The sequence below is a fragment of the Pongo abelii genome, chromosome 19 (assembly GCF_028885655.2).
Source record: "Pongo abelii isolate AG06213 chromosome 19, NHGRI_mPonAbe1-v2.0_pri, whole genome shotgun sequence".
Taxonomy (NCBI): Eukaryota; Metazoa; Chordata; class Mammalia; order Primates; family Hominidae; genus Pongo; species Pongo abelii.
In genome coordinates, this window is record NC_072004.2 from 15,773,258 (window position 1) to 15,795,170 (window position 21,913).

Here is a 21,913-nt window from a genome sequence, read left to right on the forward strand (position 1 = left end):
AATTCGAGAAGGGAAAAGGTGCATGTGTCAAAGTCTGGAGGAAGCCAGGCGCAAGCTACAGGAGTCATCTCCTGTGTAGCTAGCAGGATATGCTTAATTCCCTCAGCCTCAAATTTTGATGACACATGTGCAACGTTGTCTACCTTACCAGAGTTTCATTAGAGGCTCAGCACCCATGTTTTCGATGGAGGCTAGTCACATAGGCAACCTCTCCTCTCCCTCACATGTAACAAAACTCTAGACTCCCAGGAGGAAATTAAGTGTTCATAGTAAACCACATTTGCACAAACAGTTTAGGCACAGTGAGCCACTCCCTTCTTCTAAGTTAGAGAATGCTGGGAACCCTCCCAAATTCGAGGTCCCAAACACCAGCCAAGGACTAGCCTTGCAAGCAAGCCTTTCTAAGAATGGGTGTCTCATGCCTGCTATATGAAATCTTTGCTGCCCAGCAGCTATGCCCCTGACTAAATTTTTGGTGTTATCTTAAAATTTTATGTAATATAATAGCAAATAATATGATAGACCATAACATGGTACTGGTTTCAGTTGCATCATTCATATTAAATAGCAAGGCTGCTTACAGTTTTGACATTTGGTGAATACTTAACAGGTATTGGTACATAAGTTACTATGGCAATATTAAGTAATTATAATCTGTCCTTCTTACCTGATTAACCTTTCAGTAAAATTGTGGGATAAAGTAGGCATAATAAGTTCTGATTTAAAATTAGAATAAAAATTGTCTTTCATTTTATTTTCGTGCATGGACCAGTTTTGATTCATATTGTACTAAATCCCTGTTTACAATTATGAAATAAGATTAGATATTCAATCATTTTTGTGAATTGTTTTTGCCTAAGTATGCAGTTAAAATTAATTCCTTTATGTGTTTTTATATGCTTCAATTTGGAAGATAGTACTCATATTCTGTTACCTTGATCTTTAGTGATTTGCAATTTTCAAGGTGACTCTGTCTTTTTATAATTTAGGGTAATAGCAAGTTCAGTGAGTATGTGCTTTAAAATTAATAATATTATTTTCCGAGCAGTTTTAGATTCACAGCAAAATTGAGAAGGTACAGAGATTTTCCATATTCCCCATGACCCCTGACATATGAATAGCCTCCCTCATTATCAGTACCCCCCATCAGAGTTCATCAGAGTTACAGTTGAGGAATCTACCTTGACAGACACATCACCCCCAAGGTCCACAGTCTACGTTAGGGTTTACTCTTGGTGTTGTACATTCTATGGTGTTGGACAAATGTGTAATGGCATGTATATACCCTTGTAGTATCAAAGACAAAATAGTTTCACTGCCCTAAATATCTTCTGTCCTCCACCATTTCATCTCTTCCTCTCCACTGGTTTCTGGCAACCATTGGTCTTTTTGGTGTCTCAGTAGTTTTGCTTTTTCCAGACTAGTCATATAGTTGGAATAAAACAGTGGTGGATATCTTTTTGAATATTTAAACAATAAAGTTCCATGGTAATTTGATTCTGTCATTTTAGATGTTCTTTGTCCTTGCCTTTGTTTTCCTCATGTTGTGTTCATCAGAACAGGATCTGATGGCATATGATTTGACGGGCTGAGAAAGCGTGATTTCTGTAGACATTTGCCACTTAACGGGGAGGGTGGGGAAAAATGGCATCATGCAGTATTCCACAGCACTAACTGGACCATCATGCTCTAGGAGATGGGTCCAGATAGACTCTAGCGATGGGACGGGATAATCTCAAGAACTGGACTTTATAAAACTAGAATCACAAAGTCTTGCATACTTACCTTGCACTTAAAAAGAAGATCAGGCAGTGAACACTACAGGTGAATAAATATGTTCCTCTCTGGTTCTCTTCCTTTTAGGGATGAGCTTGAAAACAGTCTATATTATTATAATATGGCTCATCTACAACTAGATGCTCTGTCATAGGAAATGCCCGTGTTTTTCTTTACAAGAAATGAAAAATAATTTTGTTTTCACCAGAGAGAGTAACAACTGTTGGCACATTCTGGCAGCTTGAGTGAGCTGATAGTTCTGTTCATATATATTTTTCATACCAGATAGTACTCCCTGGCAACCTGCCACCACTGTGGCAGTGTTTCTTCTTAAGCTTCTCTCTGAATGAATGGTGTGGCTCAGAGTGAATAAGCTCTTTAAGGGAGTGATCTTTCCAGTGGTTCTGTCCATAGGAGGTAAAATGGGAGGTGAATTTGAGCCTTGTTTGTGATAGAGAAAATAGCTAGAACTCAGTAAACATTACCAGCATCTGCCCCAGAAGAGGATTAGTGAGAGTGAGTACATTGATCTCCCTTGAGCTCTTCTCCACTGGCAGCTGAAAAGTCTTTGCAAAGATCCTTGTCCCTGGTCTCTTCCCTATGTTTGGCCACATAACATAGCACAGCACCCATAGATCTACACAACAAAATGTACAGTTTTCCCCCCTTATCCATGGGGGATATGTTCCAAGACTCTCAGTGAATGCCTGGAACTGTGGATAGTACTGAACCCTAGATATGCAAGGTCAGGATAGAAGGAAGAGGATAAGAGTAAAAGGGGGAATAAAGAATGTGGAAGGCAGAGAGTATAGGGAGTAAATGAAGGGAAAAGAAGCAGGTGGATATGATGGAGGGTGGTAAAATGAGATAATACTTCAAAAGAAGAGTGGAGTATTAGAAAGGTGGAAAAAATATAAGGTGAACGTGCAGCACCAAAACTTACCAGATAAGACAAACTTTACTTGCCAACATGTGAGTTGTGCTTTAAGTATAATTATTTCATCATAGTGTGGCTATACTGATGATTTTAAGCCAGTCAGATATTCTGGTCAGCAAATCATGTGTGTGTGTGTTTTGATTATCAAAAACGAAGAAAGCAATTAATCACCCTTAATAACTATATGGTGGACACAGTCTTTTAAAACATTGATTCTGAAACTTTTTGGCCTGGGGTTCCTTTTATATGATTAAATACTATTGACTAGAGATAACTGACACCCTGAATTAAGAATTTATTATGTCCATTCCCTTTTAAAACATTTTATCACGTGTGTATGGTCATAAATAATATGTAGAATTTGTTTTCATGTCCTAAAATGGTATGTAAATTGTTTTACACTCTACATATTTTGCAACTTTCTTTTGTCTGGTCACATTACATTTTTGAGGTCAGTCCTTATTGACACAGGAAACTCTGGTTTTCTATCAAATGACTGGATCTCAAACTCTCTTCATAATGATAAATAAATAATTAAAATAAAGACAAATGATTGCAGATTCCAAAGAGCTTTTAAGTCAGTTGTGTCTTTTGATATTTACTATTTTAGAAATAAAAACTAAAATATTTTAAAAAGAAGCATGCAGCCGGGCGCGGTGGCTCACGCCTGTAATCCCCGCACTTTGGGAGGCTGAGGCGGGCGGATCACGAGGTCAGGAGATCGAGACCATCCTGGCTAACACGGTGAAACCCTATCTCTACTAAAAAATATAAAAAATTAGCCGGGCGTGGTGGAGGGCGTCGGTCGTCCCAGCTACTCGGGAGGCTGAGGCAGGAAAATGGCGTGAACCCGGGAGGCGGAGCTTGCAGTGAGCCGAGATCGCGCCACTGCACTCCAGCCTAGGCGACAGAGCGAGACTTCGTCTCAAAACAACAACAACAACAACAAAAACAAGCATGCACAGCCATACATTCCAATAGCCTTTACAACTATGACCCATTCACCATTAGAGCTATGATGTTATGACACATCATGTCTATGAAAAGCTCCACTGTACACGTGAAACAGAATGAGAGTGAAAATAGCAAATAACATTTTGTATTATTTGCCGTCTTGGCCCCTCATCTGGCTTGAACTCCAGGGATTCTCAGATTATAATTTAGAGTCAACATTTTAAACCACATATGTGGTTGTGGATAAATGCACCCTTTCTGATGAAATGGACTTTAAAGTTTCACTTCTGTGTTTTTGGCTTTTTTCTTTCACTTGTCTTAAAAAATTTAAATCTCAGGCCGGGCGCAGTGGCTTACGCCTGTAATCCCAGCACTTTGGGAGGCCGAGGCAGGCGGATCATGAGGTCAGGAGATTGAGACCATCCTGGCTAACGCGGTGAAACCCCGTCTCTACTAAAAATACAAAAAATTAGCCGGGCGTAGTGGCAGGCGCCTGTAGCCCCAGCTACTCAGGAGGCTGAGACAGGAGAATGGCGTGAACCCAGGAGGCGGAGCTTGCAGTGAGCCGAGATTGCGTCATTGCACTCCAGCCTGGGCGACAGAGAAAGACTCCGTCTCAAAAAAAAAAAAAAAAAAAAAAAAATTTAAATCCCAACAATTTTGTTTATATAGTAAAAAGGAAAATACTTTTGTTATGTATTCCTTTCCTGTCTCGTGGCACTGTGTGCTCTTTGGATCTAGTGTGGTCCTAGACTAATCCTGTTTTTACATGGGAACAGTTAGGGCCCTTACAGCTCTTATTTTGCAAATAAATGTATGAAGTTTATCCAAGTATTTGAAAGTAAATTCTGAAGATAGTGGTGCATTGAGGAAAGCCCATCTCATTATAATTAAAATAGTTTTAAAAGTATATTTATTATGAGTTTTTGTAAATCCTGTGTCTCTACAATACATACATAAAATGCTGTCATATATTTAAGCTTAAAATGGTTAGACATAAATTCTGTTTTAAAAAATTTATATCCATGAAGAATCTTAATGGAAAGCAAAATTTGTAATAGAGACTGCTGAGTGAATAAAAGTAAGTAATAGTAAACAGTAAAAATGTAGCAAAGTGAGAGATGATAGTTAATTAAACTTACCTGAATGAATTGTAAGCATAGAACATGTAAAATATAATAAGCGTGAATGCGTAGTGTGTTGTGGGAGAGAGCAGGATGTGGGACTGTTTCTGTGAAGAAAGCATGCATACAAGTTAGTCAAATTATTGTGTTAGTTATATCCTAAAAATGAAAACTTCATTTTCGGATTTTTCAGATTGGCATCCTACTAATTTGACCCTTAGTGATGAGACTTGTCAGAGATCCAAGAATCTGAAAGTTGATGATAAATGTCCATCTGTATCACCATCAATGCCTGAAAATCAGTCAGCAACCAAAGAATTGGGACAGATGAACTTAACAGAACGAGAAAAGATGAACATTAGAGTTGTACTTCTCTCAGGGAATGATACTCTCCATGACCTGTGCCAATCACAGCTACCAGAAAACAAAGAGAGGAAAGAAGGTAACAAAGAAGCATAGAGAATTCAGTCCTAGAGTGCCTCTGCTTGGCTGCATAGTGCTATAGTTCTGACTTAAAAAAACTTTTTCTGGTAAAATGTGCTTTGTGTTTACTCACCTTTTGCACTGAACAGAATACCTTTTGGCAGGATATTTGTATTCTTCCTTTAACCAAAGCGACATCTAGATAACAGAGAATTAGGGGAAAGCATGATTTTCTTTAGGAAGTAGGATTATATTTAGAATGTAGGGACTAAGTATGTTTAGGGACTAACATAGGATTATATTTAGGATAACTTAGTAGAGACCTAAAGATTGCTGACTCAAACACAATGTGGTTTCTTTGCTTTATTTTTACAGCTCTGAATTCACAGCTGTTAGTTATAACTATATGCACTATAACTTAAAAGACACCTTCCCACACCTGTAATCTCAGCACTTCAGGAGGCCGAGGCGGGTGGATCACGAGGTCAGGAGTTCGAGACCAGCCTGGCCAATATGGTGAAACCCCATCTCTACTAAAAATACAAAAAAAACTAGCCGGGCATGGTGGTGAACGCCTGTAATCTCAGCTACTCAGGAGGCTGAAGCAGGAGAATCACTTGAACCCAGAAGGTGGAGGTTGCAGTGAGCCAAGATTGCGCCACTGCACTCCAGCCTGGGCAATAGAGGGAGACTCCATCTCAAAAAACAAAAACAAAAACAAAAACAAAAAAACACCTTCCAAAAGCAAATATTAAGTGACTGCCTATCGTTTCTATGACTTTATGTATTATAGAATTGACTTTCCAAGTCAGTAATTAATAAGACTTATTGAGAATTTGCTGCATAGTATCTCCTCGGCTGTGTCCACATGAGCTACCACCTTGCATTAATAAATGTGTTCACTAGGGATGTTGGTTTTGGCATTGACAGTGTTCTATCACCAATGCAAATAAGACCAGGGACCACTCTTGAGAACATTAATGTCCAAGCATCTTAACATTATACATAAGGCTTTCATAATGTGACTTCTGCTCAGCTCTCCATCTTTAGCCCTTTCCCCCGTGTGCCCTTTCTCTGGCCTTCCTGAACTGCTGGTCCTGTCCTGCTGACCCATCCTTCGATTGCCGGCAAACACATATACTCTTTCAGGCCTCTTTCTGCCTTTTGTTGCTGCCTGTCATGCTCTCATTCTTTCCTGTTCCCTACCCCTTCTAATTAGGCTAGCCTCACTCTTTAAGCCTCAGCTCGGGCAGGATCTCTAGAAAAGTCATCTCTGACATGCTTTCTTTTCACTCTTTAAATCCTAGTGCCTAGCACATAGCAAGACTCAATACATAATTGCTGAGTAAAATAGATAATGACTGTTTGTACAAAGATGATTTTCAAGATTTTTCCCTACAGTCAAGGAGCAAAGGGAATAGACATGTAAAGCAATAATTGACAGTTCGGGTGGTGGAGATGCAGTGGAAAAATCAGTAAAGTTCTAGGTCAGCCCTGAGGAAGGAGATACCTAGATACCTATTTACCTGGGGAAAGATGAGGATGAGGGTAAACTTCACCTAGCAGTCTGTTTTTTATTTTATGTATTTTATTTATTTATTTTTAGCAGTCTGTTTTAAAAGATGAAAATATTAATACGTTTGTCAGAATAATACAGGGAAACATTTCAGATGTTAGGAAGAGGTTGTACACCAATAAAGGTGTCCACAGTCATTTTGGAAATCATTAATAAGGTACTATTATGAAGTGGAGAACAGTATGCAGCATTGCCTAATAATATTGCTACTGCATTCCAAAATTTTGTTGTGTTTGTGATGGCTTTGTTCATTGATGTTGGATGGATGAATCTGTGAGTGAATCTTCAACATGATTGTATTTCTTTAACCTGGTGGCATCTAGTATCTCCCAGAAAGTGGTTTGTTGAAGTTTTGGAGAATTAGAAGTATTTCTTAAAGAAGTAAGTATTCCACTAAAGATCAAGCTTCATTTAAACTCTCAATTTATGAAATAAAATGAAATGTAATTTAAAATCTATTTTTATAAAGACTATGTCTTTTATCTAACTGTTCTAAGTAGTTTAACTGAACGTTTGGATTTTGCAGCAGAACAAGACTTGGAGCTGACATCAGAGGAAGAGCAAGAAAGACTTAAAGGATGTGAAAATAAGCAGCCACAGGTGTGGAAACATTTAAACTAAAATCTAAATTTCTGGTTTAATACTCTTTTCTTTGCTTTAATAATATAAGCTAGCCCAAATGAAATTACTTCTCAGACTAGCCTTTGAGAATCAATAGATCCTTACTTAATATTTAATTTTAAATACATTTAAACTAGTTATAAAACACAATATTGTTAGAATCTAAATACATTTAAACTAGTTATAAAACACAATATTGTTGGAATCTAAATACATTTAAACTAGTTATAAAACACAATATTGTTAGAATCTATCATAACTTATAGTTAATCTTTACCCTTGGAGTAGAGGCAAACATTCCAGAATTTTGTTTGCTCTTCCATTCTTACAGTATCCTTGCAGGATAAAGAAGGTAATGTCAATTATTGACTTATATTATTAAGCAACAGAAGTTATGAACAATTTAACAGTGATGGCCACTGAGTTGGATTCATGGTAAAAGAGTAATCATGGCCAGTGGCTCAAATTTTGCAGTTTTATATTGCCAGTTACTAATGCCTAGGTTAAAGATGTATTCTGCCTTGTGGCCTTTCATTGACTTCAGGGTCTACATTCAGTGAGAGTGGGGTTATGAAATCAACCCAACTGCCTATTAAGGGAATCATACCTTGCAGAATGGGATCTTTGGTGTTAGGGTACAAACAATAACTTTCTAACTTTTTAGATGCAGAAACTTAGTAAGAACTATCTTTGAAGTTTTAGTTAGTGTTATTAGGGGACTGTAGTATATATTAGAACTGAACTGAAGAAGATAGTCTAGATATATAACCCTATGATGTTACAGTATATAATTTGAATTAAAAATTAATAATTTGCTTTTCTTTCTGATTGGTGTTGATTTGGGCTCCTAATAATTTAAAGATTGCCTACCCTCCAGTTAGTAATGTATAGAAAGAGTACTTACATGTACTGTAGGTGTTCACTTTTCAAGTGAGGAAGCCTTTGTAACACTAGAAATCATCTGCTAATTCATTTTTGGTAGATTTAACACATAATGAATTAAGTTTATTCCAAACAAACAGTGACAAAGTTAAGTTTGCTGGTTCATATTTTTCTCCTCCTTTCAGCTAAGACAATTTTTTTTTAACTTCTTAGTTACAAGCCAGTGATTTGGGAGTAGCTAAACCTAGATGAAGAAGTTTAACAGTTAAATTTTCATTTTAATTATTTGTGAATTTTTCTTTGTTCATACCTGTTATTTAAGGACAAAGCTATTTTTAAAACATGTAGCCCAACAGAGAAGACACCCAAGAAACAAAACAAGCAAATTAATCTTCCACTTTTGCATCTGCAGAAAACATCTCAAGAACCAGAAATGGCTAAGGATTGTGAGAGAGAGGATATACCTATATATCCAGTACTTCCTCATGTGCAAAAATCTGAGGAAATGTGGATTGAACAAGGCAAATTAGAGTGGAAAAACCAATTAAAACTCGTCACAAATGAGTTAAAGCAGAGGTTTGGTGAAATTTGTGAAAAATACAAAATTCTGGCTTGTCCTGAGGAAGAGCGACTACTTGATAACTCTACAAGAGGAATAGATGTAAAGGATATTCCCTTTAATTTGACAAATAACATACCTGGTTGTGAGGAAGAAGGTGCATCTGAAATATCTGTCTCAGTGGTATTTGAGACATTTCCTGAACAAAAAGAACCCAATCTCAAAAATATCATCCATCCATACTATCATCCATACTCTGGGTCGCAGGAACATGTTTGCCAGTCATCTAAGTTTCATTTACATGAAAATAAATTAGACTGCGACAATGATAACAAACCAGGCATTGGACATATTTTTAGTACAGATAAGAACTTTCATAATGATGCAAGCACTAAGAAAGCAAGGAACCCAGAAGTGGTTACAGTTGAAATGAAAGAAGACCAAGAGTTTGATTTGCAAATGACAAAAAATATGAACCAAAATAGTGACAGTGGCAGTACAAATAACTATAAAAGCCTGAAACCTAAATTAGAAAATCTGAGTTCTTTACCACCAGATTCTGACAGAACATCAGAAGTATATCTACATGAAGAATTACAGCAAGACATGCAGAAGTTTAAGAATGAGGTCGACACATTAAAAGAAAAGTTCCTGGCTTTGAAGAAAGAAAATGTTCAACTTCATAAAGAGGTAGGGTTTTACTTGCTGCCACTCTTTGTTTTTACTCTCAATTATCTGGTCCATTCTGATTTTCCACTTAGGAAAAGCATATGAAAAGCATACAGTTTGGTTGTCTAAATCTGTAATTGTGTGTAGAAACAGATGATTTCTAAGTAATAGGAGTTTAGGGAAACTTTCTCATAATCTTTATTTCTTAATCGACCTAAGTCTCTCTGTCAGTCTTCCAAGTGGTGTATGGATTGTGAAACTCATTTAGCCATATATCATGTGACCTTCAGAACCAGGAGAGGTGTCAAGAAAATCGCTAAAGGAAATGTGATGAGCTTGAGGGCTTTTTCCTTTTACTGACTTAAAGATGAGTTGTGTCTAACAATAAGATGGGAATACAGTAGAAAGGAAGCAATGACTAAGAAGAGATATAAAAATGTATCTAGCAGGCATGGTGGCAAACACCTCAGCTACTCGGGAGAGTAGCTCAGCTCCTCTCAGCTACTCGGGAGCCTGAGGCAGGAGGATCATTTGAGGCTGGGCGTTATGGGCCGTAGTGTGCTATGCCGATCAGGTGTTCACACTAAGTTCGGCATCAATATGGTGACCTCCTGGGAGCGGGGCACCACCAGATTTGCTAAGGAAGGGTGAACCAGCCCAGGTTGGAAATGGAGCAGGTCATAAGTAACTCCCATGCTGATCAGTAGTGGGATCGTGCCTGTGAATAGCTACTGCATTCCAGCCTGGGCAACATAGTGAGACCTCATCTCTTACTAAAAAAAAAAAAGAAAAGGAAAAAAAGTATCCAGCCCTGAGAGCTGCAGCAAATATTCCTGGCCAATGAATCTGTTTATTGTGCTTTTCAGGTTTATCTGTTTAACTCAAACTGTTGGAACTTAGAATTGCATCATGACCACTTTAAATATTTTTCAACAACAAGTGTATACACTTTAATATATTTGTTAATATAACCACTCTCCACTGTTTCTGTTGAATCAGACCTTTATGTTATGTTGCTTAATAAAGTACAGTAAGTTTTGGCATATATATTTTTTCCATATAAGTAGCATAAATGCTCAGCCAAACAGTATATGATGCCAAAGTAGAAAGCTGAGTCTTCTACATTGATTAGGGCAGGCCTCCCACCCTCTGCTAAGGCATTAAATTATTTTGCCCAAGTCACACTTTTAACCTGTCTGATTAATTTGCTGAATTTGTCTGATTCAGCATTATGGAATTGTATTGTCTCTTTTGGTGCCACAAAATGCTAGGTAATGGCACTTTAGGGGCTTTGGATCAATCATTTTAATCTTTTTTGGCTTTAGCCCAGTTATCAATAGACAGTGAGCTAAAGTAGATTCTTATACTGTATATCCTCCAGCTATAAACTTTTATGGCTATTGAATGTGAAATTTGGGAAGCATCTCATTTCCAGAATTCCACCCTAGCTCAGCAGTTTCACTCTGCTTTTTGTGTTGTGGCAGACTTGTATTTCAGTAAGCACCTTCACCTTTTTGATATCCCAGGATTCAAATGAAAAAAAAAAAAAAAAAGACAAAAGTTAGTGAGGGAAAAGAATAGCTTAGTGCAGAAAAGGGAAAGCTTCCTTTCTTTTCCTGAAACCCCACAGTGTCGTATACTCTCAATCTGGCTGTTTAATATGAAAGTCAAGTGGCAAAGACAGAAGAAGACACGCTTTGTGTCTTTGTCTTCTTATTTCCATGTTTGTGCCAGTCAAATGAGGTAAAAATTCATAATACATAGTGAAGGGTGGTTGGGAATAAGAGCACAAAATTAAGAAGGGCCCTGGTTGAAATTTTGGAAAATTCTGCCTCATTCATTGAAACAGAAATGAAGCTGACTTTACAAAAATGTTGATGATAAAATTATAATAATTATAATTATATGATGATAGTTCCAGATGTGATAAAATTAATGTAAGCACCAAATATTTTAATGACTAAAATTATGCTAATTAAACTGAGTCAAGTGATGAAATCAATGAAAACAGAAAAAAGTTATTTGTATTGAATAAAGCAATAACAATCATCCTGAACATCAAACTCTCACTCAAGGTTGAAGAAGAAATGGAGAAGCACAGATGTAATAGCACAGAATTATCAGGAACCCTAACTGATGGCACTACTATTGGCAATGATGATGATGGACTAAATCAGCAGATTCCTAGGAAGGAAAATGGAGAGCATGACAGGTAAGCCTATAGCAACGTTTAACAGGAGACAATTGGTCAGGCCTGGTGGCTCATGCCTGTAATCCAGCAATTTGGGAGGCCAAGGCGGGTGAATCACCTGAGGTCAGGAGTTCAAGACCAGCCTGACCAACGTGGATAAACCCCATCTCTACTAAAAATACAAAATTAGCCGGTTGTAGTGGTGCATGCCTGTAATCCCAGTTACTCAGGAGGCTGAGGCAAGAGAATCGTTTGAACCTGGGAGGTGGGGGTTGTGGTGAGCCGTGATCATGCCATTGCTCTCGAGCCTGGGCAACAAGAGTGAAACTCCATCTCAAAAAAAAAAAGCAAAAACAGAAACAAAAACAAAAAACAGGAGACAATTATGTGCTATGAAATGAATCCTAATTTGGGCTAATATTCATGATGAACAAATTTTATACTTTTACTAGGATATTCAGCCTTCCTTTGTTATCAGAAAAATGCAAACTAACAATGAGACAACATGTTTTCCAATCATATTGATATTTTATTTAAAAAATAGGAAGTATTGGCAAATGTGAAGAAAAAGGCATTTTCATACACCTGTTAAATGAAATTGATGAATCATTTTTGCAGGGTAATTTAGTAGCATGTATCAAAATTTCAAGTACGTCACTTTAACCTAACAACTTCACTTTTGGGATGAGATCCTACAGGAAAATATGACTTGTGTAAACACATACACATATGTGTTAAGGACATTTATTACATGTAGTATGTAACATACGATAGGCTAATAGGTTAAATATATATAATATTAAGTATATATGATATATTTATGTTAAGGATATTTATATATGTTACACATATACTTATGTATAAGGATATTTATTATAGCATTGTAATATCAAAAAGTTGGAGATAGTCTAAATCCTTAGCAATAAGGAAATAGTACAATTGTCATACCCAGAAAATAATGTAGCATGTAATCATTTTAATAAAAGAAGTTGTTAGACCAGGAGCGTACTGATTATTTCACAATTAAAGTCTATTTAAAGCCTTTAGTTTGATGACACATCTTAAGCCAGTTTTGTTGGAATTCTTGTAATATCTGCTGAGTTACAAAAGGAAGCTAGCTACATGCTACATTGACAGTGTACCTTGTTAGCAACAGAATTCTAGTTATTAAATTTTTGTTTTTTGTTCTCAATGTGTGAGTGCTGAAATACCAGATCCTCAAATTAATCTGAATATTGCCAAGGGATTGCACATGGGGATTCATGTTCCGTGTAAGCATTTCAATATACTGGGTAAAACTTACTAAAATACAACAGAGGATCTTAGCTCTACTGAGCCAAGAATTGGACAGCTTTTTTTGTAAAGAGCCAGTTAGTAAATATTTTAGGCCTTGTGAATTATAAAGGGAATAAGTGTGGCTGTATTTCAAGGAAATTTCCTTATGAAAACAGGCAGTGGGCTGGATTTGGTCCACAAGCACCAATTTGTTGATCCTTGTGCTGAAACCAAGGTGCTGTTATGCAGTGAATCCTCTTTTTAAAGGTACCCTACATGCATGCTATTATCCTTTCTTTTAAAAGATAAGGTATTTCAGTAGGAAACACACCATATATTTCAACAGTAGCTTCATATAATTTAGACAAATTTGATTTACAAAATAAGATTATTTTCTGCACTTGTCCCCTTTTATTCTTGTTATAGAATTCCATATTTTGACTATTACTTTGTATATTTGATGAGTATAAAATATTGTAGAGTTAGATGATTTTTATCAAGCAAGAAATACTTCTCCTGAAACTTTTAGTCTTCCTTGGTCTTTATGTATAAGCATGAGCAAAATTATAATCAGCTTATATAATCTAGAAATGTTCAAGAGGTCTTTTGGTTTTATAAGTTAATGAATTTTTATTTAATACCTTCATCTGTCATTTCAAAAATGCCATATAGATATGATTAAAAAAAATTTTCAAAGGATAAAAATATAGTATATAGTTGTATAAGAATTGAAAAATACAGCTAAACAAGAAGAAAATTAGATCATCTACAGTCATGCCTCTAGGTATGCTGGCCTTGAAAGAATGGTTTATACTCATGGATTCAGATTTCTTGTCCATTCACTCTTGAGCTGACACCAGTAATTTTCACTCCCACCACTCTTCCAAGATTGTTGTTCTCAAGTTTACCACTGATTTGTAAATCTAGACATTGTTTCTTAGACCTCATTTTATTTAACCTGTCAGCAATATTGGACTCAATGGAAAACTCTCTCCTCCATAACAGTGTCTTCACTTGGCTTTCAGGATCTCACTCACTCACCTGGCTTTTCTTCCTGCCTTTCTAGTCCATCTGTCATAGTCTGTTTTGCTTTCTTCTCATATCCCACCTTTTACACATTGATATGTCCCAGGACTGATATGTCCCAGGACTCAGTCCTCAATCTTCTTTCTCATGACTTTTACTACCTTGTGTGTGCTAATGATTTCCAAATGCGTGTCTCCAGCCTAGATCTCTCTCCTTAATTCCAGACTTCTATACCAACCTGCCTACTTGACATCTCTGTTTGATTGGTCACAAACTGTTGGGTGTCACAAACTTACCAGGTCCAAGATTGGGGTACCGATATTCTTTCTCATACCTACCCCTCACATAGTCTTTCCTACTTGCATTAATGGCAACTCTTGCAGTTGCTCTGCTAGAAACTAAGGTGTCGTCATTGACTCACCTGTCTCTCTGACACCTCACATCTAATCTGTCAGCAGATCTTGTCAGGAGTACCTGAAGAATATATCCAGAAGCCAGTCATATCTTCCATTTCCAAGCCACCACCATCTGCTGTCTAGATGCATGTAATAGACTGTTAATTGATCTGTTTTTTTTTTTTTTAAAGAACCCTCTTTTCATTAATCCTTAACTCAGTGGCCATATTTAAAACATAAGTCAGATGATGTCATTCTTCTGCTCAGCTCCATCTGATTGCCTCCCATTTCACTCTGAGTATGTGTCAGGGTTCCTCCTCATACCTAGAAGGCAACACATGATATGCCCTGTTCTCTCTCTCACTTAAACTTCTGTTTCTTATTCCCTTTGCTGTGCTTCAGTTACACTGAACTTCTTGTTCTTCGTTATCTATCACAGTTGCTTAAACACTCTAGGCACACCTCTGTACTGGGCAGTTCCCTGTGTCTGGGATGCCTTTTCCTCAGATAGCCTCCTGGCTTGCTTTTTCCATTCCTTCAATTCTTTACTTAAAAGCCCCTTTCTCAGTAAGGACTTTTCTGGCCATCCTAGAATTCCCACTACCCCTCCTCTCAAACCTGTAAACATTTCATTTTCCTGCTTTAGTTTTTCTCCTCTAACACTGTATATTTTGCCTAATCTATCTACGGTTATTGTGTTTATTTCACTCCCATGAGTAGGATTTTTGTGTGCCTAGAAAAGGGCCTAGCTTGCAATAAGTAGCTACTCAATAAATATTTATTAAATGAGCAACTGAAGTTTACCCTTCGGTGTATTGTTTTAAACATTAGATTGATTCTCAGGTATAAAAAAAAAAAAGAAAAAAAAGGTTTCACATGGGTTCATTCTAACACTTTTGCCTGGAAATTATATGCATTTTTGGATTTTTTGCCTCTTTGTAATAAGCTACATTCTTTGTATTAATAGTTTTCCATTTAGAGAGAAAAGCTCAATATTGTGCTTACTCACTATTTATTCTTTTACTAATAATCATGATAGTTTTACTTATGATAAAATGGATCAAAGGAATTACATAGTTCATTGGTAATTTATAAAGAAAATTAAAATATAAGGGTGGTAAATTTAATGGACTTAAAAATTGTTTCCAATCGATTATGAACCTTCAGAATTTGAAGTTAAAAGACCAAGTTGGAATGTGTTGCTTTCTATAAGAGAGCTATGCTCATCAGGCACTCTGTATTCTGACAGAGCAGCTGTTGATCTTACATAGGGTTGTGGGAGGAGCGGACTTGAAGCATTGGCAGACTCTCAGCGGCATAAGAGGGTTGACATCATCTGGAGAAACATGGCTATCTGAGTGAGGCTGCTGTGGGTTGGTTAACACTCCCAGGCTTGTGGATTGGAGTGAGTTTGTGTTTAATTGGCTGTCTTTCCGAAGCAAGTGGCCCACATTGATACTGGTTGGTGAGAGAGGCCAATGGTCACTGATGATTGACTGTATTTACAGCTGGCTGTGGGTGGTTGCTTGTTACAAATATGGCTACTAAGTTTGAGGCAACTTTAAACTGCAGTTTTCTGTTTAAAAGTTGCCTTCCATCAACTATGTTTAAAATGAAAATGATTTCATATTCCAGAACTATAGACTTAATTTGGAAGTGTGGGTCAGGAGGAATTATTTAATAATTGCTCTCAAGAAGATCTCTTTTTTTGATGCTTAGTCTTAACCAGAAGAATTCGCTACATAGTTAAAAAACAAGCAAACAAACAAACAAAAAGCAATTATTAATTTTGTTTCAGTTTTTAGTATTTTCAGAGACTTCTGCTAAACTCCTAACATAATCTCCAGTGGGAAATGTTTGTCTCTTTGCTAATGTATGTAGTTATATGATAGTGATATTCTTTTTTTTATTCCTTAATCTTTTTTTGTTCACTTTCTCTTTCATGCAATGATAGTGATATAATGTGTATTTGCTTTATAAAAAAGTAATTACAATTTTCTGCTGGCAAATCCAGCTTTTTATATTAAGACTAAGTACTAGACTAAATATGTGGGAAATTTACCAAATTATTTTATTTTCAAACAAACACATAACTAATCAGAATATTGCTATTTTTGAACAATATATAATGACTATAATGACATCTAGGAATTTTAACACTAAGATTTTTTTCTTCCCAAGACATTTCCTTGATTTCTTTCATGTAATATATGCCTGTTATTTTTAAAACTTTGTTTAATCTGTTTAAACATTATTATATTTAAAAACAAAACCCAAAACATAGCACAGATCTAAATATGAGTTTCATGTGTGAGAGTCATTGCCTGTGTGCAGTGGACTCCAGCTGTTTTTTTTTTTTTTTTTTTTTTTTTTTTTTGAGACGGAGTCTCGCTTTGTCGCCCAGGCTGGAGTGCAGTGGTGCAATCTCAGCTCACTGCAAGCTCCGCCTCCTAGGTTCCCGCCATTCTCCTGCTTCAGCCTCCCGAGTAGCTGGGACTACAGGCGCCCGCCAGCACGCCCAGCTAATTTTTTGCGTTTTTAGTAGAGACGGGGTTTAGTAGAGATGGGATTTGGTCTTGATCTCCTGACCTCGTGATCCGCCGGCCTCAGCCTCCCAAAGTGCTGGGATTACAGGGGTGAGCCACCGTGCCCGGCCAGCTGTTTTTTTTTTTTTCTTTTCTTTTTTCTTTGTGACAGAGTCTCACTCTGTCACCAGGCTGGAGTGCAGTGGCAATCTCAGCTCACTGCAACCTCCAGCTCCCGGGTTCAAGCGATTCTTCTGCCTCAGCCTCCCGAGTAGCTGGGACTACAGGCACGCCACCATGCCCAGCTAATTTTTGTATTTTTAGTAGAGACGGGTTTCGCCATGTTGGCCAGGATGGTCTTGATCTATTGACCTCATGATCCGCCCGCCTCAGCCTCCCAAAGTGCTGGGATTACAGGTATGAGCCACCGCGCCCAGCTGACTCCAGCTTTTTAGTGTGGCATTCATCTTCCATTCTTACTTTCTTTGTGTTTTACACTTTTCCTTTCAAGTTCCTAGGAAACACCTAGACTCCATGGGACTAATCTTTGTGCTATCATTCCATTCTCCAAGTGGAGTAGTTTTCTCTATTTTTTCCCTGGTGAGCTCCTCTTATATTTTGCCTCTTCTGTAATGCCTTCCTTGTGCTAAAATATAACTTTCCATATATCAACTCTTAAACTACACGTTGTATCATAATTGCATATTACCTGGTTTTTGAGGCAGGAAATATATATTTCTTTATATGTTGTTGATAATTCATAACTGTGTTTTTTAAATTAATGAATTGAGATGGGGAAGAGTTGGAATTTTACAAAATTGTTTTTTTATTTGTTATCAGTAGAATTATTATAAAACATTGGCTTTTTGTGGATTTTTTAAAGTTGTGGTTCTGCGTTACATATGAAGGAAGTAAAGAAAAATGAAAATAAAAAATGTACCTCAAAATAATCTCTGATTACACCAGTGTTTGAGAAGGCTAATTTAGTAACTTGTGGTCTGCTACAAGGAGATGATGACAGCAGTTTAAGTGAAATAGATGAGGTTGAAAGAAGTTAAAATGTGTAAGTTCTTCATTTCTCTGAGAAGGAATATTCCCAGTGGTTACTTTTTCTGGAAATAGAAAATAGTGTAGTCTGCCAAAGCTAGAGAATACTCAACTATATCAGTGCTGAAAGACTGAGTATGATGAGGGCTGGTAACTTTGACAAGGAGCAGTTTCAGTAAATAATTGCTGTGGAATCCTGACTGTAGTGGATAAGCATGCATACCCCTTGAGGGAACCGTTATTGGGAAAGGCAACAGAGAAATTAGTGATAACTGAAGAAGAATGTGGGATTCAAGGGAATTTTCTTTCTTTTTTATTTCAAAATAGAAGCTTTTAGAGTGTGTTTGTATGCTGCTGGGAATGATAGGGACAAGGATAGCATGTTTATGAGATTTAATTTTGTTTGTATGTCTGTGTTTGAAAGCTCGATTCATTATCTTTCATAGGTTTTTAGCAAACTAATTGTCCTTAAAGTGTTTATTCATGTAGAGTTTTATGGTAAGAGTTTGTTTCTTCAGCATTGGTTCAGAAGTGTAACATATTAGCGTAACTGAACCTGTAAATGGTGACCTAAAATTTAAACTATCATATGCAGATTGTTTTTAATTGTGAAATAATAAACATGCAAACACTTAGGCCATATGAATAGAATTTAAACATCCCTGATGAATAGGTATGATCTGCTGAGGTACTCTAAAATGTCAGGAGTATCAACTTTATAGTTGTTTAGATTCTGGGGAGAAGGGGAGGGTTTTGTTGAAGTACTTCAGAAAAGCTAACTGTTGACAGTCTATCAGATTATTACTTCTGGATTATAAAGTTTTTTTTTTTTTTTTTTTTTTTGAGACAGAGTCTTGCTCTGTCACCCAGGCTAGAGTGCAGTGGCACAGTCTTAGCTCACTGCAACCTCCGCTTCCCAGGTTCAAGCGATTCTCCTGTCTCAGCCTCCTGAGTAGCTGGGATTACAGGCACCCGCCACCGTGCCCAGCTAATGTTTGTATTTTTAGTAGAGACGGGGTTTCACCATCTTGGGCAAGCTGGTCTTGAACTCCTGACCTCGTGATCCATCCACCTCGGCCTCCCAAAGTGCTGAGATTACAGGTGTGAGCCACTGCACCTGGCCTATAAAGTTTTTTAAAAAAATATTTAATCAAGTTGACCTACAATGGATTATAAAGTTCTGAAGTATCAAAACCATGTTTCCCTGGACCAACATTGCCATCAGCATGTATTGTGTGCTCAATGAGTATTTATTTGTTGAATGTGTGAATGAATGGGTGAATACATGAATGAACACCTGTTGATGGATTTCATGAAAAATACTTTTTAGTTTTTCGAAAGTAGGTTTCTGAACTTGCCTCTGTATAAAGTTTTTTTATTAGAAAAAAATTGCAAGATTCTGACATTATTTATAGTTGTAGTCAGAAATGGAATGACAATGTGGGTTCATCTGCTATCATCTCTCTTTAAAATTTGAAAATAGATGTTACCTTCACAGCATATCATGAAGCACATGTTTTTGAGGCAGAATTCTTGGGTTTGAGTTCTGGGTCTGCTACTGACCAGCCGTATGGGCTGAGGACAGTCACTTGGCCCTTCTGTGCCTATTTTCTTTCTTTATAAAATTCTTAATATGTTACTGACCTCACAGAATTGTTATGAGGATTATATGAGTTTGACACATGGACGGTGCTCAGAATGATGCACAGTACCTGCATAGTAAGTCCAGAAAAAGCTAACTAATATCATTAAAAAAGGGTTTCCCTTATATAAGAATGTGAGTAATATTTTCCAAATAGGTTTTAGTGCCCGTAAAAGCTGTTTTTATTGAAAAGGACAACAATGAGAAGACCCTGGTATATTTATTTTTATCATGTAATTCAGGTAACATGTTTTTTTCTTTTGGTTTTACTATGAGAAATCTTGACCTAAATTTAATTATTTGTAATGATATTAGTAGTAGTAAATTTCTTTATCCCTTAATGTTGCTGTTTCTGTTTATAGTTTAATGTCTGTTGTAGAAAATTACTGCATTTTACATTACCTGTAAAAAAATTACCTATACACTTGATGAATAGAAGTAACACAAATGCAGACATTTTATATGATAAAACAGTAGTGTTAGATATTTTTTGTATTTTACGTCTTTGCTATTTTTCTAAAAGGAATTGTTTTTTTTTTTTCAGGCCTGCAGATAAAGCATCTAATGAAAAGAACGAGGTATTGTAAAAAAGTAAATGATCTAAAATATTGTTTTTAAAAAACAAGTTCTAAAAGGTAAAAATGAAAAAAACAAGATGTTTTGTTGTAAAGCTGTTTGCTTAGAGAAAGTGATGAAGAAACAGTAACCGTTGATAATGGTACCTTTGAAGAACAATCTGTTGCTTTAAGAAGTACCTGTATTTTTGCTCATACAAAAAAAAATGGAGAAATACCGCTTCTGTACATTTAGTATATGCTATAAATCTTTCGAGGACATTTTGAAACAGTATTATTTATCTTATAGGTCAAAAACCAAATATATCCTGAGGCTGACTTTGCTGACTCAATGGAGCCATCTGAAATAGCCTCAGAGGATTGTGAGTTGTCTCACTCTGTTTATGAGAATTTTATGTTGCTGATTGAACAACTTAGAATGGAGTGTAAAGGTAGGACCATTGCATAAATGCAAGGCCTTTTGATGTATCCTGCAGTAATGTGTGTATACATTGCTGAGAACTGACGTGTGATAATGAAGCTCATCTCAGAAATATGCTCAGTGTTAAAATAGAGAACTAACTTATACTCTACACCAAAGAGCTATGATAACTCCACTGTACTTTTCTCAGTGTGAGTGGCACTCCCAGTCTTTTTGTTGACTCTGTTTCTCTCCTATTCCTTCCCCCAATGTCAGGTTACCATTTTTTTCTCCACCTGGAATGCTGCAAGAATCTTAGGAATCTTAGAACTGTTTTCCCAAATACTCCACCTCCTAAAACCATGGTCTACTCTGCAATCATAATAATACATTTTTAAAAATTTGGATCTGATCATGTTACTCCTTTGCTACTACTTCTTATTGCTATAAGGTTAGAGATCTGAATCCTCTAGCTTTATCCTGCGTTGTTTTTACTCTTCTCTTTCTCTGTGTCCCACCCTGTGTCTTATATATTTGTTCCAGCACTGATAGCTTCAGTGAGGTATAACTGATATATGATAGACTGCACGTATATAAAATATACAATCATGTGCGCATTTGAAACCACCATAATCAAGAGAGTTAACATGTTCATCATCCATAAAAATCTCTTCTTGTCCCTTTGTATTTCTTTATTAAGAAACTGCTAAATTGTTTTCCAAAGTATTTGTATTGATTTTGCATTCCAACCAGAGGTATATGACATTTCTTGTTGTTCTGTATCATCACAAGCTCTTATTATTGCTGTTTGTAAATTTTGAAATTTTAGCCATTCTGATGGGTGTGTATTATGCATATCATTATGGTTTTAATGTGCGTTACCCTAAGGACTAATAATGTTGAGCATCCTGTATATGCTTATTTGCCACCTGTGAACTGTCTTTTCCAATCTGGGTAGCTTATGAACATTTAAAATTTAGATTCGATTCAATCAGCTTTTTTACGTACACCAAAGATAGTCAAACCTTTTCATTTTCAAACTGTTATCTTACTAAACATAGTAAGTATTTTAAACTTGTGACAAAATGGTCTCTGTCACAGCCAATCAACTCTGCCATTGTAGTATGAGACCAGCCATAGATAATACGTATGTTAAAAAACACAGCTGCATTCCATTAAAACTTTATTTGCAAAAATAAGAAGCTGCCCCGCAGGTTGGATTTTACCTATCCCTATTATGTGATCATGATTGTGAATAAAGACAGTTTTACTTCTTTTCAACTCTGGTAGCTTTTATTTCCTTTTCTTTCCTAACT

General features: G+C 36.6%; 1 protein-coding gene across 2 annotated transcripts in view; it reads left to right on the plus strand.

Annotated features, from left to right (window-relative positions):
- CCDC144A (coiled-coil domain containing 144A) overlaps window positions 1-21,913 on the plus strand; it is a 95,120-nt gene that overhangs the window by 10,678 nt on the left and 62,529 nt on the right. Inside the window, exons 3-8 of one of the 2 annotated variants that reach the window (XM_054536236.2) lie at window positions 4,985-5,233; window positions 7,317-7,390; window positions 8,706-9,542; window positions 11,597-11,733; window positions 20,167-20,200; window positions 20,487-20,628. In XM_054536236.2, the coding sequence (XP_054392211.2) occupies window positions 4,985-5,233; window positions 7,317-7,390; window positions 8,706-9,542; window positions 11,597-11,733; window positions 20,167-20,200; window positions 20,487-20,628 (1,473 nt within the window). The remainder of the gene's footprint in view (window positions 1-4,984; window positions 5,234-7,316; window positions 7,391-8,705; window positions 9,543-11,596; window positions 11,734-20,166; window positions 20,201-20,486; window positions 20,629-21,913) is intronic. The other variant, XM_054536237.2, reaches the window with a different exon arrangement.